At 50.1% G+C, this 17,436-nt stretch overlaps 1 protein-coding gene across 7 annotated transcripts in view; it reads right to left on the bottom strand.

The window, feature by feature from the left end:
• ABCC5 (ATP binding cassette subfamily C member 5) overlaps nt 1–17,436 on the bottom strand; it is an 88,611-nt gene that overhangs the window by 40,441 nt on the left and 30,734 nt on the right. For all 7 annotated transcript variants that reach the window (XM_002716488.6, XM_089332026.1, XM_017346971.4 and 4 more), the window contains 7 exons: nt 16,669–16,816; nt 14,631–14,779; nt 14,136–14,243; nt 9,279–9,635; nt 5,295–5,366; nt 2,711–2,835; nt 2,517–2,589 (listed from right to left, as the gene is read on the bottom strand). In XM_002716488.6, the coding sequence (XP_002716534.1) occupies nt 2,517–2,589; nt 2,711–2,835; nt 5,295–5,366; nt 9,279–9,635; nt 14,136–14,243; nt 14,631–14,779; nt 16,669–16,816 (1,032 nt within the window). The remainder of the gene's footprint in view (nt 1–2,516; nt 2,590–2,710; nt 2,836–5,294; nt 5,367–9,278; nt 9,636–14,135; nt 14,244–14,630; nt 14,780–16,668; nt 16,817–17,436) is intronic.

Raw genomic sequence — 17,436 nt, forward strand, 5'->3', positions numbered from 1 at the left:
AAACTTTCCAAGAGCCCCAAAAGGTAGAATCCAGACACACCAACAAGACACACACATGCCAGACCTCGTGCCCCCCAGCTTCTCAGCCTCCACCGCACAGTACCCCTTCCAGAGCCTAGGACCTAAGCCACGTAAAATTACGTGCATGTTATGAACACACCTGACTATGTCAAGCCCTTTCTTGTACTTTGTCTGCTCAATTCTGGCATCGCCTCCTCTGTGAACCCTCCCCCAAGCTCTTCTCCACTAATGCCCAGAAGATAGGGGGCTCCTCCTCATCAGGTTATGGTGTGGCTGTTAGCTGAGGAGTCTTAACATCTTAATAGTAAACCTTCTGAGGGTGCAGATTATGGTCCTATTCCTTTATGCAGCCAGTGGCAAGCATAAAGGACATGTACTTTCTGTACTTGTCCTTGGCCTACAACTAGCACTAAGTGTCACTAAATGAACCAATGAACAAATCAGTCACCAAACAGTAACTGGGTTTGTGTCTTTTAAAAATCTTGTCATGGGGGCCAAGGTATGTCATCCCACATCAGAGTGCCAGTTCAAATCCCTGATGCCCTGCTTCTGATCCAGCTCCCTGCGAATGTGCCTGGGAAAGCTATGGAAGATGGTCCAAGTGGCTGGGCCCCTACCACCCACATGAGAAACCCAGATGGAGTTCTGGGTTCCTGACTTCAGACTGGCCCAGCCCAGGCTGTTGTAGCCATTTGGGAGGTGAGTCTGTAGAAGAAAGATCAATCTCTCTCACTCTTTCTCTGGCAATCTGACTTTCAAATAAAAAACAAACAAACAAACAAACAAAAAAACACTGGCCTAACACATTGGTTGGTTGGGGCCAGCATTATGGCACAGTGGGTTAAGCCGCCACCTGTGACACCAGCATCCCATATGAGTGCTGGTTGAAATCCTGGCTGTTCCACTTCCAACCCAGCTCCCTGCTTATACACCTGGGAAAGCAATGGAAGATGGCCTGAGTACTTGGGTCCCTGCCATCCATGTGGGAGATTTGGATGGAGTTCTTGGCTGCTAGCTTTGGCCTGGCCCAACCCCGGCTATTGGAGCCCCTTCGGGAGTGAACCAGCAGATGGAAGATCTCTCTCTCTCTCCGTCTCTCACTCTCTGAAACTCTGCCTTTCAAATAAATAAATGATTCTTTAAAAAAAAAAAAAAAAAAAGGAATTGGTTGGGACAGCCACATCCTACATTAGAGTGCCTGGCTTTGAATGCTGGCTTTGCTTTTGATTTCAGATTCCTGCTAATAAACACCCTGGGAGGCAGCAGGTGATGGCTCAAAGACTTGGGCACCCATCACCCACATGAGAGATCTGGATTGAGTTTCAGCCTGGTTCAGCACTGGCTATTGTGGGCATTTAGGGAGTGACCCAGAGGATGGACACTCTCTCTCTAGAGCACTTGTGCTCTCTCTCTCTCTCTGCTTTTCAAATGCATAATATATATATATATATGAACATATATAAATTATATATATTTTTTAAATCTTCTCCTTAAAAATGCTTAATTACTTCAGAGGTTTTCAGACTTGACATGCATCAGAATCACCAACAGGGCTTGTCAACTAATGTTGGGCCATCCCCTCGAGTTTCTGATTCAGCAGTTCTGGGGTTCAGTCCACCAATCTGTGTGTCTACCAAGTCCTCAGGCAACGCTAATGCCACTGATTTGAGGACCACTGTTTGGTCTGAACTCATGAAACTATTCACTGAATCTGGTGTGAGGGATATAACTGAAGTCAGCTGGATCACAGTGCCCGCCAGAGCCCTGCAGGCGGCTCCTGGAGACAAGCTTTAACAGGAAGAGCACCAACTAGTTCCAAGGCGCACCCCTGCAAACTGCTCCAGGGCAGAGAACCAAAGAAAGGTGCATTGTTCTACCACTCCTTCCTAATGGAAGAGGATGCTGTAGACTGCATCTGAGCAAGGAGGCTGGCAGAATGAAATTCAGGGAAGAAACTCAGTGCACACACTTGACTTGCGGCTTTAAAAAATATTCAAACAGGGGCTGGCACTGTGGCAAAGTAGGAAAAGCTGCCGCCTGCAGTGCCGGCATCCCATATGGACACCAGAGTCCCAGCTGCCCCACTTTCGATCTAGCCGCATCAGCCATTTGGAGAGTGAACAAGCAGATGGAAGATCGATCTCTCTCTCTCTCTCTCCCTCCCTCCCTCCTTCCCTTCCTCCCTTCCCTCTGCCTCTCTGTAACTCTGCCTGTCAAATAAATAAATCTTTAAAAAATTCAGAGTGAAAAACATTAAATCCACATCAACAACAGGGTTTTTGTTTAAAATCCACATGCATGAAACATCAATGTACTGAAAACAAGCAGTGTTACTTTCCTGCCCTAATGAACAAATACCATCCCAACAGAAAGGTCCAACGACAGCAAAACTCCTTGTGCAAGACTTCTGCCAAGCATTGAAGATGAGCTCCTTGGGGATGGCTCTGGCACAGCCCTGCCACCCGTCTCCCAGAACCCTCACTGTGGGCCTGTACCTCAGTCAGGTCACTGTTGGGAAGAATGGCCAGGTCAGGCCTCAGGCAGCAGCTGTTCAGCACAGAATTGTATCTGGAGGACACAAGGAGACACAGGGTCAGGGTCATGGTTGGAGCAGCGCCTGCAGACTTGGGCTGCCTTGCTTTTCACGTGGCCAAGACGGAAAGCACGATAGGAACCAAACACTCCTTGCCTTTCTTCATCAAATTCCTTCCCGAAGAGGATATTGTCTCTCAGGGTGGCATTGAGGATCCAGGCCTGCTGGGCCACGTACGCGAAGGTTCCGCTGATGGCAATGCTGCCCTCCAGAAGCGTCATCTAGGGAGACAGACACCAGCCAAAGGCATCACGACTCAGAGCCACCACCTGATGCCTACAGGACACCCTGCAATCCACAGTGCAGTCTAAAGTCTGCCCATTTCTGGGCCTGAATCCAGACCCCTCCTTTGTTCCAAAGGGAGTCACAGCAGCAAAGAAAATCCAAGCTTTCCTTGTGCCTGTGTGACGAGAGCCCAGCATAACCTGTGAGTGGAACGAGCACTCCACACAGCAGCCTGCTTGCTGTTTACTCTCCTCCTTCCTAACTGTAAACTATTTTAACCCAGGAGGCACAAGCAAGAGGGTCTCCCTGCGGGGATGCTGCAGATCCCTGCACCCTCAAGATGAGGGCAGGCCAACTCATCTACAAAATGCCCTTGGGATGGTGCCCAGACCAGCTGCTGCTGCAGAGTGAGGACCCAAGGGGGAAAAACTCCAGGTTAGACACCCACTGTATCACACGATGTCCATGTGAGGATGGCGGATCCTTCCCTCTGACATGAAGAGACTGCACAAGGACTCACGCACTCTGAATTGTGTTTTCAGTTGCAGGGATTGATGTGAATTAATTTACCCATTTTATCATGGTTCCCTTTGGGCCTGAAGGTAGACATCTGCCTTGGGTTAGGGATGCCGGAGCCTTGAGTTTTGTTAACCAGCCTATGTAGTACTTGCACACACATGCTGTTCCCACTACAACCTTTGGTATAGACACCCTGGCTGTAGCTCGGCACTACCCACCCACGCACCCTGGTGTGTGCTTCCACGTGGTTCAGAAACCCAGGGAGGGTCTCTGCGGCAACTTGGCTCTTCTGGCTACTGCTGCACGAACGCCCCTGCTGCAGCTCTGACAGTGGAGAGTTAAGGTGAAAGAAGCAAGCTGGGCAGCAGCCAGAGACAGGGCTGCCAGGATCTGATGGGGGACAAGGCCTCACTTGGTTTTCAACCTAACTGTTGTCTTGCCAGCCTTCGAAAAAGGAGCATCTTGCTAGACAGCCAGAAGTACCTGGAATCGGCCTTTCTGTTCCTTCCCCTATGCCCCGCCTCTGTCTTAACGCTTGGCCCTTCGACCCGGCAGCATCACAAATCCCCAGGAAGCCCAGCAAACAGAGCAGGGCTGCCCCACGTGGCCCGAGCCACAGTATCTCAAACAGAGCAGGGCTGCCCCACGTGGCCCGAGCCACAGTATCTCAAACAGAGCAGGGCGGCCCCACGTGGCCCGAGCCACAGTATCTCAAACAGAGCAGGGCAGCCCCACGTGATCCAAATGCAGCTGTCCTCACACCACCCTGGGCACTTCGATCACCAACTGTGACAGGGGTCAAACAAGAAAGTCCATGCCCTGCAGGCACACAAACACTTTACCCCAGCCCTGCCCCCATTGTTTCACTTCCTCAACAAGGATCTCCCCTACCAGGAGGGGAAATGATCTCATTCTATCCCCTTCTCACTCCAGCTAGTCAAACTGGAGTTTAAAACTGGGTACCTTGGGGGCTGGCCTTATGGTATAACGAGTTAAGCTGCCTCCTGCAATCTCAGCATCCCACATGGGTGCCAGTTCAAGTCCCAGCTGCTCCACTTCCAATCCAGCTCCCTGTGACTGCGCCTGGGAAAGCAATGGAAGATGACCCAAGTGCTTGGGCCCCTGCAACCATGTGGGAGATCCAGAGGGAGCTCCTGGCTCCTGGCTCTGGCCTGATCCAGCCCCGGCTGTTGTGGCCATTTGGGGAGTGAACCAGTAGATGGAAGCTCTCTATCTCTCCCTCCCTCTCTCAATGGAACTCTGCCTTTCAAATAAATAAAATAAATCTTTCAAAAAAATAGTGGGTACCTTGTTTTGTTCTGACTACGGGATCCTAAAACATAGTCAAGACAGCCTGTCTCGGCCAGCTGACCCTCACCCTGACCCTCGCTCTCAAAGCTGAGGGTGGCTGCTGGACCCCCTGTGCATGGCTCCCTCACCACCTGGTGATGTGCTGCAGCATCTGGGAGGCCCAAGCCCCACTGCAACGGGACCCCCTGGTGCCTGTAAGCCCTTCTGCGCTCAGGGTGAAAACCAAATGGAGCTCGGCTCCCAGATCAAACCCTCACATCCTGCCTGACACAGAGCTGCAGCACCGGGGCTCTGCCTCTTCACAGTTTAATTCTTCCTCGGCTGGGCCGCAGGGGCTGTGCCTCGCCTGTCTTGGCCATTGCTCACCACGCTGCCTGGCATAAGGTGGCGCTCAATACATACACGCTGAACAAAAGAGACAAACGGCTGCAGCTAGGCACTGCCCGGCCAGTCCTGCACCAGGTGTCCCCAGACCCCTTCCAGGCACAGCACGCAGACCCAGGGTTCATTCTTGTTGCCACCTTTTCTGACTCAGCTCAGGAAATGAGTTCATTTTTCCTGAGACCTTTGCTAGGCAAAGACCCGAAAAAGCAGAAAATGCCACGGACAACAGCAAACATCTTACCTGGCCTAAAATGGCCGAGATGAGTGAGGTTTTCCCACTTCCCACACTGCCACAGATTCCAACCAGCTTACCCTGGACAAAGCACACAGAGGGGAGAAGTCATTAGGACACTATGGCACACTCATCTACAAGGACCTGCGATCCCGTCGAGGACACGCGGGAAGGCCATCCATCTGGGAGCATCACCGTGAAGACCCAGGAAGTCATCGGCCTGCCTTCTCCTCTGTTAGCTACCTCTGGGCTTCTGTGGGGATACACGGGGGGAACAGAAATGGAAGCGTCTGGGAAAATTAAACATGCTGCACACACTGAGACACCCCACAACAACCGTGTGCAGCACCAGCATCCCGTACCGGAGTGCCAGTTTGAATCCTGGCCGCTCCACTTCTGATCCAGCACCCTGCTAATGCACCTGGGAAGCAGCAGGTGATGGCCCAAATCCCTGGGTCTTTGCTACTCATGTGGGAGACCTAGATGGGGTGCCTCTCTCCTAGCTTCAGCCTGGCCTGATCCCAGCTATTGTGATCAGTATATGAAAGATCTCTCTCTCTTTCCTCCCCTTTTATCTCATGATACGCTCTCGTTCTGCCTTTCACACAAATATGTATATTTATGTGAAAGGCAGATTACAGAGAGACAGAGGCAGAGACAGAGGTCGTCCATCCGCTGATTCACTCCCCAAATGGCTGTAACAGCCAGAGCTGGGCCAATCCAAAGCCAGAAACTAGGAGCTTCTTCCAAGTTTCCCACACAGGTGCAGGGGTCCAAGGACTTGGGACATTTTCTACTGCTCTCCCAGGTCACAGCAGAGAGCTGGATAGGAAGTGGAGCAGCTAGGACTTGAACTTGAACCAGTGCCCATATAGGATGCTGGCACTGTAGGCGGCGGTTTTACCCGCCACACCACAGTGCTGGCCCCATAAATAAATCTTAAAAAGAATCCCACAATCACTTCCAGAAAAGCCTCACCCCTTCCCAACTTTGTTGGTAACACATGATTTTTGTTTGTTTTTGGTCATTTTTTTTGGAAGAGTGGGCAAGACTTTTGAAAATTATTTTATTGTAATTTTTCTCTAGGACCTATACATTATTTTCATTGAAAAACTCTACACACTGTGGCTTCCATTTTTCTCCAAAATATTTCCAAGAATCTGAAGAATATTTATATCATCAAGGCAAGAAATAGAAAACCAAGCTGGTGATTAAGAGGTAAGACAGAGTTTCTAGCAGGTGGTACTGACGTCTTCAAGGACAGCAGAGCGCGGGTGTGGAAAGAAGCTGGCTTCTGGAGGCAGACAGGCCTGACTGAACACCAGCTCCCCTGGCACATGCCGTCAGCCTGATCCTGGCCAGGTACTCCAACCCATGCTGTGCCTGTCTCCCTCATGGCACCCCCAGCACCATGAGGAAAGGAGTTGCTCTTGTAGGGCCAAGCACAGTGTCTGGTAAGTAGTAAAAGCAGGTTGATCTAATGGCTGGGGACACGGGCCAGGAGCGTAAAAGATCCCAGTGACAAGGGGGTCAGGTCACAGTTCCTTGCTCAGGTCAGTTGGGTCTCCCCCAAGAGCACCACTGTTCTGATGACTGAGGGAGATGCCAACAGTGGAGCAAGTGTCTCACGCCCAGGAGGCGCGTGGCAGACACTACTGGTCCTTCCCGAGGTAAGGGAAGGACTCGCTCCACATGGCTGAAGCCTGTGGATTCTGAAGGGCAGAACAAGGACCAAGCCACACAACAGAAGAGCAAATCTGAGCCAAGTGGGAGGAATAATTCTCTAACAGGGCTGCTGCATCAGTACATCAGCAGGACACTGTGCAGTCCTTAAATAGGAAGCCTGCCTTTAAGGGTGAAATTAAAGTGGCCAGCTTTGTGGATTAAGCTGTCACAGGCAACAATGACATCTCATGTGGGTGCCAGTTCAAGTCCTGGCTGCTTCACTTCTGATCCAGCTCCATGCTAATGTGCCTGGGAAAGCAGTGAAGGCGGCTCAAGGGCTTGGGCCCCTGTACCCACGTGGGAGATCCAGATGGAGTTCCTGGATCCTGGCTTCCACCTGGCCCAGCCCTGGCCATTGTGGCCATTTGGGGAAGTAATCCAGCAAGTAGAAGATTCTCTCTCTCTCTCTCTGCTTCTACCTCTCTTTCTCTCTGTAACCCTGACTTTCAAATAAATACATACATCTTTTTAAAAAAGACCTCTCAAAATATTTAAAAAAAACTATCATTCTGCCTTTTTAATAAATAAAAAATTCTTAAACAAAAAGGGCCAGTGTTGTGGCACAGTGGGTTAAGCCACTGCCTGAAACAATGGCATCTCATATGAGTGCCAGTTCAGGTCCTGGCTGTCCCGCTTCCTGTCCAGCTCCCTGGGAAAAGCTCTAGAAGACAGCTCAAGTACTCAGTCCCCTGAGACCCAAATGAGAGACCCCAGTGGAGTGCCAGACTCCTGGCTTTGGCCTGGCCCAGCCCTGGCCATTGCAGCCATTTGGGGAATGATGGAAGATCTCTCTTCTTCTCTGTCTCTCCTTGTCTCTGTAACTCTGCCCTTCAGATATAAATAAATCAATCTCTGAAAAGTATCTAATTAATTAATTTTTTTTTTTTTTAAAAAAGAGTGAAGTTAGTAAGGACCCGTGTGCCCTCCAGTGAGGACTATACTCAGGTTCCAGGACGGTCTCCATCCTCGCTTACAGCTGTCAAGGGCTGGAAGCTCTCTGTCCGCTCCTCAGCCAGCTCCGGACTTGCTTAAGAGGGCTCTGTTCAGTTGCTGATTTTGTTACACACCACACATGCTCCTTCCTCCCGGCCACTCTGGCGGGCACTTCTTACTCACTCCATCACCACTGCCCCTAGTCCGAGGCCGCCCTCTCTCTCTCAGCTGCCGGCAGTAACGCGTCCCTACCCGCTGTCCTGAGGCCAGCAGCCACAGCGGTTTCCCGCGTACGTGAGTCAGAATGACTCCTGCTCCACGTCCACGAGCAGCGTCTCTTCCCACTTGGGGCAAGGCCGCAGTCTCTCTGGAGGAGACAGCACCCCCGCGGCCTCCCTGCCCTCAGCACCCACTCCCACGCTGCTCCGGTAACAGGGGCACCTAGACTCAGGTGGCGTTTGTTCCTTCACCCTGGAATGCCCTCCCCACCCCCAGACAGCCACAGGGCTCACTTGCTCCCTCCCCTGGCTCCCGTCTTGGCTCAAATACCACTTCCTAGCGACGCCTGCCCTCAGGCGGCCTTTTCCATGGCCTGCGGTGTAGTTCACAGGTGGCTGTCTACCCTTGCTCCGCATGGTGCATGCTCCGGCAGGGCAGGGAGTCGGGTCTGCTTGGGTTTTTGCGGCTGTGTCCTCAGCCCTACGGTGCCTGGCCTGGAACTGGCACTCACAGTCGGCTGCTGAGTGAATGAATGCACATGCGCCTGGGGCCCTGCCAACGAGACAGCCCTCCACACACGGCGATGGCCCCCAGTCCGAGTCCGGGAGTCTGTTCCGGCCACCCTCCCGGGAGGGCCTCCGACACTTCAGTCCTGCGCTATCTGGGCAGTGACATCATTTCTAAAATGATCCTTCACTTACGTTCCAAATAAGTAATTACAACAGAATTGCTGACAAGTGCAGCACGGGAGGCACACATTCTGTGCCAGGTTCTGTGACACGTACAGCCTGGTGGCAATGAGGGACTCGCACAGTTATAATGCCCAGACGTAACTACCACAGCTCCCATATGACTACAACAACCAGAAAGCTACTTAGGGCGTAATCTTGGAAAACCCATTTAATGGAAATTACTAACAACCGATCTCATGGCAATGCCCCTTTTACAAGCAAGGAAGTGAAGCTTTTTGTTAAATGCCCAAATATCCCTTTTAGAGTCAGGGCTGGCCAGGTTTGCTCTTAGTTCAAAACCACTCACAGCTGCTGAAAGGACCGGCCGCTGCCTGCCCTTGGAGGGCAGGGGAGGCAGGGGAGGCGGGCCACGCGCGCGGGTTACCTCTTGGATTTCCAGGTCGATGTTGTAGAGCGCCCTCTGCAGGCGCAGGCTCCCCAGGTGGATGTGCTTGCCTTCCTCCTCCTCGGGACTGGGCCGCTCGTCACTGTCCAGGAGCAGGTGGCCTCTCTGCTCTGCCAGCACGGCCTGATGCTCAGTGCGCTGCAGCTGCCTCGCCTTCTCTTTCTTGCCCCTGGCAGCCCTCTTGTCTTTTTTCATTTTGGGGCTCAGCTTGGGCGAGTTCTGGACACTGGAGTGGGAGGAGTCCCATGCCAAGGTGGCACTTTTCACCTCTATCTTGATGTGAGGGTTGGCTGGTTTGTTCTTTATCATGTGAACCTCTTCCATTAGAAATAAACTCTGATAGGAGTTGTGAGAGAGGTGCAAAGATGAGACACTGGATCAAGACCAGGGAGACAAGCCTAGGGCGCACACTCACGTAGCAAAACACATCAGGCTATACAGTGGAAGGAAGCTGAAGGGCAAAAGGTAGCTCATTAGTGCAGCCTCGCCTCAGGCCCATCAGGGGGTCCCAGGAGTGTGGGGACGAGCTCAGGAGGTACCGGGGCAGCCAGTGACCCACCTCTCTACACCTGCAATTGCAGGCTGAACTACCTTCTCCTTTTCTACCTGGCTAATGTGGACCAAAGGCCTGTACCTAACGGGTGTGCAGCCCTGAGCAGCAAGCAGGTGCACACTGATTCCCCCCCCCCACCCTCCCCACCTGCTTTCTTCCTAGGCTCCTGCAGAATCCCACAACTTGCTCACTTCCTCACCCACAGCAGGGCACCATCTAGGGAGACAGGCAATCGGAGACATCACCAGGCATGGGAAAGAGGAGCTTTATTGATCATCGAGGACATCTTGCCAAGAGAGCCTCGTGTCTTCAAAGCCCTGCCCTGGAACCTGTGGGAGTTCAATCAAGCAAAGGCACAGAACTGCGTGGAAGTGAAGGGCGTCGCCCTGAGAAATATCTCTGGGAAATCAACAGGGCTCTTTCTTCCTGCTTGTTCCTAGGGTCTCCTTGAGTCAGGTGACAGGGAAGAAAAATGCAACCCTTGATGAGAAAAGCATTTCTGAAGTCTTAGGGACCTGCATTGTGGCACAGTGGGTCTTAAACCACCACCTATATTGCTGGCATCCCATTCAGGTGCTGGTTTGAGTCCCAGCTGCTCTGCTTCCAATCCAGCTCCCTGCTAATGCACCTGGGAAGGCAGCAGAAGATGGACCAAGTTCATCTTCAGTTCCTTGAAACCCACATGGGAGACCTGGATGGAGTTCCAGGCTCCTGGCTTCAGCCTGGCTAAGCCCCAGCAGTTGCAGCCATTTGGGGAGTGAACCAGTGGATGCAAGTTCTGTTTCTCCCTCTCTATAACTCTGTCTTTTAAATAAATAAATAAATCTTTTAAAAAAAGAAAGAAGTAAAGAAAGAAAGAAAAAAATAAGTGTTTCTGAAGTCAGACCAGAAACACTGCCCATGAGGAATCCCAGACCAGGACTTTCCTGTGAGACTCTGAGCCCACCCCTGCCCCTCCTCTCAGCCAATGGTTTCCTCTATAGAATGCTGCCCTGTTGTATTCCCAGGATGATTTTGAGGAAAAGAGTTTTAACTAAACAATTAAAAACAACATCAGAAACTCTTTAGAGGAGTGATGGTTTCTCGAGCTTGGTTACTGAGAACTACAACTACCTTCAGGTTTGCAGGTGCTATTATATGTAATATGCACTCCCTTTTCTAAAACAAACCCTTTCTCTAAATTTCTAAGCCTGTTCTTTCCCTCCCTTTGGTCACCACATCTCCCCTTCATTTCTAATCCCCACTCTTCCCAGAAGTGTCACATTTCTAAATGTCCTAGATAATCTTCATGTCTGATCTACCTTAGGTTTAGCACCTGCCTTCCTAAAAGAGCTGTTGGTTTCACTTGTTCAGATTGTTCCTCAGAGACTGAGCTAAGAATAACATGCTGAGAATTTTGATCACTTTCCTAGAGTAAAACTATATGCTGGTAGAATTCTCTTAATTGCTGTCCCTTGAAAGTTATTGAAAGGACAAAGGTCCTCTTGGCCTCAATGCACTATTAAGAAACATGCTGGTGGCACGTACTAGTTGCAGAGTTCTTCCTCGACTTTGCCTTCCCTCTCCCTGCAGCCCTGCCCTCCTCCTGGGAGGCTTTTGGCTTCGGGTCAAACTGAGGCAGACAAGGGCCCCACAACACCTGAGTTTGTATCTACTTGGCCATGCCCCTGCCAGGATAACCGAATCTGAGAAGTACAGCAAACCACAAGCCCAAGCTTCATGGTGGACACTGAGCATCACAGGACCCTCATTCACTAGCAAAATCAATAACAACAACTCTGTTGAGTGGATGAGGGGAGTGCTCACGGGGTTAACAGATAAAATGCAAGACACTCCCTTAAATGTGGATTCCAGAGGAACCAGGAATAAACTTTTCAGTCCAAGTATGTCCCGGGTAGTATTTAACTGGGCATCCTGACTTTTCAGTTGTGAACACTGGCTCCTTAATGGTGACAATCTGAGCAGAAAAACTACAAGGTGGCTTCTCATTGCCCCGCCACAGATCAGCACCCTCCTAGAAATTTGCTCTTTCTATCCTTTACTATCCCACTCAAGAGGAATCAACAAATTCTTTGGCAATATACCCTTCCAGGACAGGTCAAATAGAAAAAAAGCTATCCCTGCCTATCGATCAGATCTTCAGCTGAAAAAAGAAAGGAAGAGATGCAAAACAAAAAGGCATGTGGGAAAAAGTAGGGTTCCCTGCATCTTCACCGAATTTCAAGGTCTGTGAAGTACATGAAAGAGGCCACGTCCTGTCCTGGTCATTCTCTCGTCTGTCCCTAAGGCACAATGGGAGAGCGGACGCTTTGGGGGACATAGGCTCTCAGCAACAGCTGCATTGAGGCTGCTGCTGTTCTCAAAATGCTGCCTTGGATGACACCCAGGACTGAGACAGGTTCCCTTTAATGTACTCAGAAATAACAAACAATCGCCTTTGACCTACCAAACAGTCCCCTCCCCCCAACCCTAATGAAGTCAGTGTAATTTCTAATTAATGAACACCTGGACATAATAAAAACCGGCTTAGGATTGGGGAAGGATTAAGTAATAAATCCTTGCTATCTTGGGCTAAGCACCTACTTACAAGAAGAAGAAGAGGGAGAGAAAACAAAAAAGACTGCCAAGAGGAATAAGATAGGATGGGTTGAAGTCTCACGGGGCAATTAACAGAGCTGTGGGTGACTGAGCTTCTGTTCCTAACCGTGAAACTTCCTGGAAGGAGGAAGGAGCTGTCCTGTGAGAAGCCACCTGCTAATAATGCCAGTCCTAACAAGTGGCAAGAAGACAGCCCTCAAACAGCAAGCAGAGAACAAACCTACACTACACACTCTTAGTGCTTCATCCAGGAAGCTACCACACGTCCATTCACTAGAAAGGCTAGACAAACAGGGGAGAGAACATATGGTCAAAACCCCTGCTTTCTTCCATGGCTGGGTATCGTGAGCTCAGCAAAATACAGCTCAACCATTAGACTCTGGCTCCCAGCCTTGTAGGAGCCAGGCTGGGGTACAGGAGGACCTGGGGATGTGTTCTTAAGAACCAGCTCTCTTGACCAAACAAAATTCACCTTGGTAACTGTAAACAAGTAGAAGAGAAATAAATCCCAGGAAGCCTTCAAAGGAGAACACAATTTGCTTCCTCCTGAACCTCCAGGCTGGTGACAGCCACCCCTCAGAGGCTTCCAGCTTCCACGTCACCAGTGTTGCATCTGTGCCCTCACTCTCACTGGCAAAGATGGGTGAGCCCTGGCACTGTCAGGGACTTCTGGCCTACACAGTGCTGCTTTCAGTAATATTTTTTTAAAATTTTATTTATTTGACAGGGAGAGTTATAGACAGAGAGAGAGAGAGACAGAGAGAAAGGTCTTCCTTCCGTTGGTTCACCCCCGAAATGGCCACTACTGCCAGAGCTGCGCCGATCCGAAGCCAGGAGCCAGGTGCTTCTTCCTGGTTTCCAATGTGGGTGCAGGGGCCCAAGCACTTGGGCCATCCTCCACTGCCCTCCCGGGCCACAGCAGAGAGCAGGACTGGAAGAGGAGCAACCAGGACAGAATCCGGCGCCCATATGGGATGCCGGTGCCGCAGGCGGAGGATGAACCAAGTTAGCCATGGCGCCGGCTCCAATTAGTAATATTTTTAAAGGCATTAACCCCTATCCTCCCAAATACATCCCCCTCCTGAGTCATGTGTCTATATTATTCTGAAGGCACAAAGAGCATTCCTAGGGTGATTAACTGCCTGCCTGTAGGATGAAGGCCTGGCACCTACTTAACTGCGCTTCTCAACACGATCTAGCTTGAGGACTGTTTCCACGTCTCTGCATTCCCCGTGTCATGAATGGCAACCCCAGGGCAGGAAAAGGGAAGGATCAAAAAGGACTCAGCATGCCGGCCAATCAGAATGCCAGCAGCAAGGGTTGGCAGGAGGAAAGCTTGACAGCCACCTGCCAGTTCGGGTCTTCTGGGTTTAAGTCCCTTGAAGGCCCAGCAATATGACATAGACCTTTGTCAGGCCCAGGCAGCAGGGCCAGCTCACAGGGGAGTGCTGGAATCCTGCAAGGCCAGGAGTAGGCTGTCCAGGAGATGTCAAAATTCACATCAGTTTAAGAAGGTAACAAGTCTCGCCCTTCATTCAGCCTCCTCGCTGCCCCCTTCTTACCGACCTGCCAGAAGGCTAAAGGCGAACTTGAGCCCCGAGTGGCCAGCATGAGCAGGCCCTTGGAATAGCTGTAGTTGTGCCAGGATGGCTCCTGACGTGGGGGAGGGGAAAGAAGCCACTTACCTTAAATCTGTCGACAGCAACTGATGCTTCCGAGAGGGACTTTACTGAGAACGGTGTAACTTTCAATGCAAATGTCATGGAATTGAAGACAGTCACCACTGTGAAGGCCTGAAAACAGGAAAAGAGGAGAAACTGAGGCTGACTGGGCCATGGGAGTGACATCACAAGCCTCCATCCATGTCCTCCGAGATGTCTGGGAGGCTGCACCTTGGCCATGAAATGTTACTGTAAGTCACACGTAGTTTTTCATGACTTTCAATTAAAAGTCTCAGTGAGTCTGACCCACAGGCTGACCTGTGCATTCAGAATTAAACCCAAACCAGGTTGACTAAAAACCTGCAGGCTATTCGGCTCCTTTATTCTTCCACTTCCTGATTTAATCACAGGAGTGAAAAAGTACCTAACCCCTAGAGGAACCTTCTAATCCAGTACCAAGAAGACCAAAGCACCTCTGTGCACTGCCAAGACGGTCCCCACCCCCGACAGCTCCCTGACCTGTGCTGCAGTCAGGTCGAAGCCCAGGGTCATGTGGACGGAGAACGTCACCACACTGGCAATCACCACCACGATGGGGGCCACGCCGACCGTGATGCTCTGGAAGTACCCAGCCTTCTCCAGTATCCGACGCTCCTCCTCTCGGATTTCTAGGGACAGAAAGAAAGGCGATTTCAATGCAAGTCAGAGGAGACTTTGGGATGTTTTCCTCCACTGCCCAACAAGACTCTGCAGGTCTTCAGGAATAGGTTTTAAAACGCCCCTTAACACCCACGTTGCAAATACTAGGCCCACACGACCATCGGTTCCATCATAAAGGCTGGTACAAAGCCTGAGTGTCAATAGATCAAGTCACAGGAATGAATCCAACAGAAGTCATTGCTACATATTCTACAACGATCATTTGGGGTCTTTTTCTGACTCTTCTTGTTGGCTTCTTGGGTTTAGAAGCAATGAACATATTAACTGTTATCTACAGTTGGCAGTTTCATTTGCTTAGCGGACTGCTGTTCGGTTCTGCCTAGGGAATTACAGGAAAGGCTGCACGATGGCACTGGGAAGCTGGAAGGACTAAGATTCCCTAGAGTGCCCGCTGCATGCTGGCCCTGGGACAGCAGCTTTCACACCAAACCCCACAAGGACGACTGGAAGTAGACGGGGGAAATGCAATTTCTATAGGCAGAATGGCTTTTCTTGAATACTTTCCAATAATATACAGCATTAAACAGTAGGAAGTAGGATGATAAAAATGGTAAGGGACTTTGAAGCATAAAAGGAATTCTCTGGAGGGGCTGATGCTCTGATCTTAAATGTATTGCCACTGCCCAGGGCATCGGGAAAACCTCACTGCTTTGTCATACATATTGACCACATCCATCACGAGCAAGAATGTTTTCAAATGAACACACTTAGGCGATGGTAGCAAAGCCAGAGGCTGAAGGATGAGTGGCATCTCAGAAGGAAGATCATAAAACCATGGACTCTGAGAGCCCAGGAAGAGACTGTGGACAGTCATCCTGCCACCAACATACTTAACAGATATCCATTTAGAATTCCACTTGGGTGGAAACAAACAAGCTACTTAACAAAGCAGCCCAAGCCACTGCGGGACATCAGAGTAGCCACCGCCTCTGAATGCTTTTCAACCTAACAGCCCTTATGCAGAAAGTGCAGAGTCCAGAGCTGGACGTGACATTCCTGGAGGTTTAATCACAGAAACCGAAACAGCTGCCTTGATCTGAACACTGCACGTTCACTCCACCTGATATTATGTAATGGCACTGCAGCATTTACGTTTAGTCAGCTGTCCATGAACAGCCCTTATCTTCTCTATTTAGATCAGGCTTGCTATACCTATGTATTCCTTTTTAAACTCTAAAAAGTACTTTTAAATATACTACCTGTTTAAGTCCCACTAATCCAACTTTTTTTTTTTTTTTTTTTGAGGCTTTTTTGAATATCCAATCTGAGCTAATTCTTCCTCCCAGCGTTGTGGCATTTCTGTACTTGACGAGTGTATGCCTGCATTCAATTTACACACCAGGAGGGGGCCAGGCACCGTGAACCTTGAGACTCAATATAAATCAATTATTTAAAAAACACAAACAAGGAGGCAGAAAAGCCCCTAGTGAGTGGCAGAGCTAGAACCAGAGCCCAGCTGTCCTGACTCCCAGTTCACCCGTTGGGTAGGGTCACGCAACCACCTGTGATACGTTTGCCACCATGGAGTAGAGAATGCAAAAATAAAGAACGCTCATCTGATACTGCCTCCTGTAACACCCTCATGGCCAGGCCAGGAGAGGGTACACAGAGGGACTTTGAAAATGAATTAAGCCTAGCTAGCTGTTCATCTCCCGGGTCTTGCTTTCCCCATCTGTGGGTCATGGCAATGGGCTCCAATCACTAAGATTCCTCGTGAGCCTAAAAATTCTACCGTGTTACGATCTGACACTGGGAGCCCTGGCACCTAATGTGCTCAGGGAGCAGAGTGTGTGAACGATGAACCCAGCACATGCACATACGGGATCTTTAAACTCACTTTGAACGCTTTGAGAAAACGCTTTGACCCAGGCATACATTTTAATGAATTTAATGTAGGTAAGAACTTCATTCATCTTCTGGACGCGGTCGTCTGTGGCGGCTACACACTTTCTCCTGAAATATGCAGTGAGCCGTGATGCAAACATCTGCAAGGAAAGGCAACGCCAGGCAAGTCAGAGCCCAGACAGACTGCAGAACGCCTAATCTGCTCCAGGTTTTCTAAATAAAGCAAGCATATGATCTTGTTTTCTGGGACAGGCAGCTTCCAGGGGGCGATGCTGCTTTCTTTCTTTTTTTTTTTTTAAGTGATCTATTGAACTATAATCAAATATTACTTAATTCTTATCTCTTTATAAGGCCGTCAAGACAAATATTTGTTCTCAGAGATTACAGACACTGAGTGCCACCAAGGAGGAAGCAGGGGACGCAGTAGGCAGCACCTTGCAGGCGGAGTGTGATTCACACACTACTACTTCCTGAGGGCATGGGTACCTGCAGGCCTTCTCCTTCATGGGGACTCTCTCCCTCTGTTTTTTTTGTTTGTTTGTTTGTTTGTTTGTTTGCTTGTCTGTTTGTTTTTGAGAGGCAGAGAGACAGAGACAGACAGAGATCTTTTATCCTCTAGTTCACTTCCTAATGTCCGTAACAGCCAAGCCTGGGCCAGGCTGAAGCTGGGAGCCCAGAACTCAATCCAGGTCTCCCACGCTGGTGGCAGAGACCCAAGTACTTAAGCCATCATCTGCTGCCTCCCAGTGTGTGCATTAGC

Source organism: Oryctolagus cuniculus, chromosome 4 (genome assembly GCF_051225735.1).
Source record: "Oryctolagus cuniculus isolate XC-2025 breed Fujian yellow rabbit chromosome 4, ASM5122573v1, whole genome shotgun sequence".
Taxonomy (NCBI): Eukaryota; Metazoa; Chordata; class Mammalia; order Lagomorpha; family Leporidae; genus Oryctolagus; species Oryctolagus cuniculus.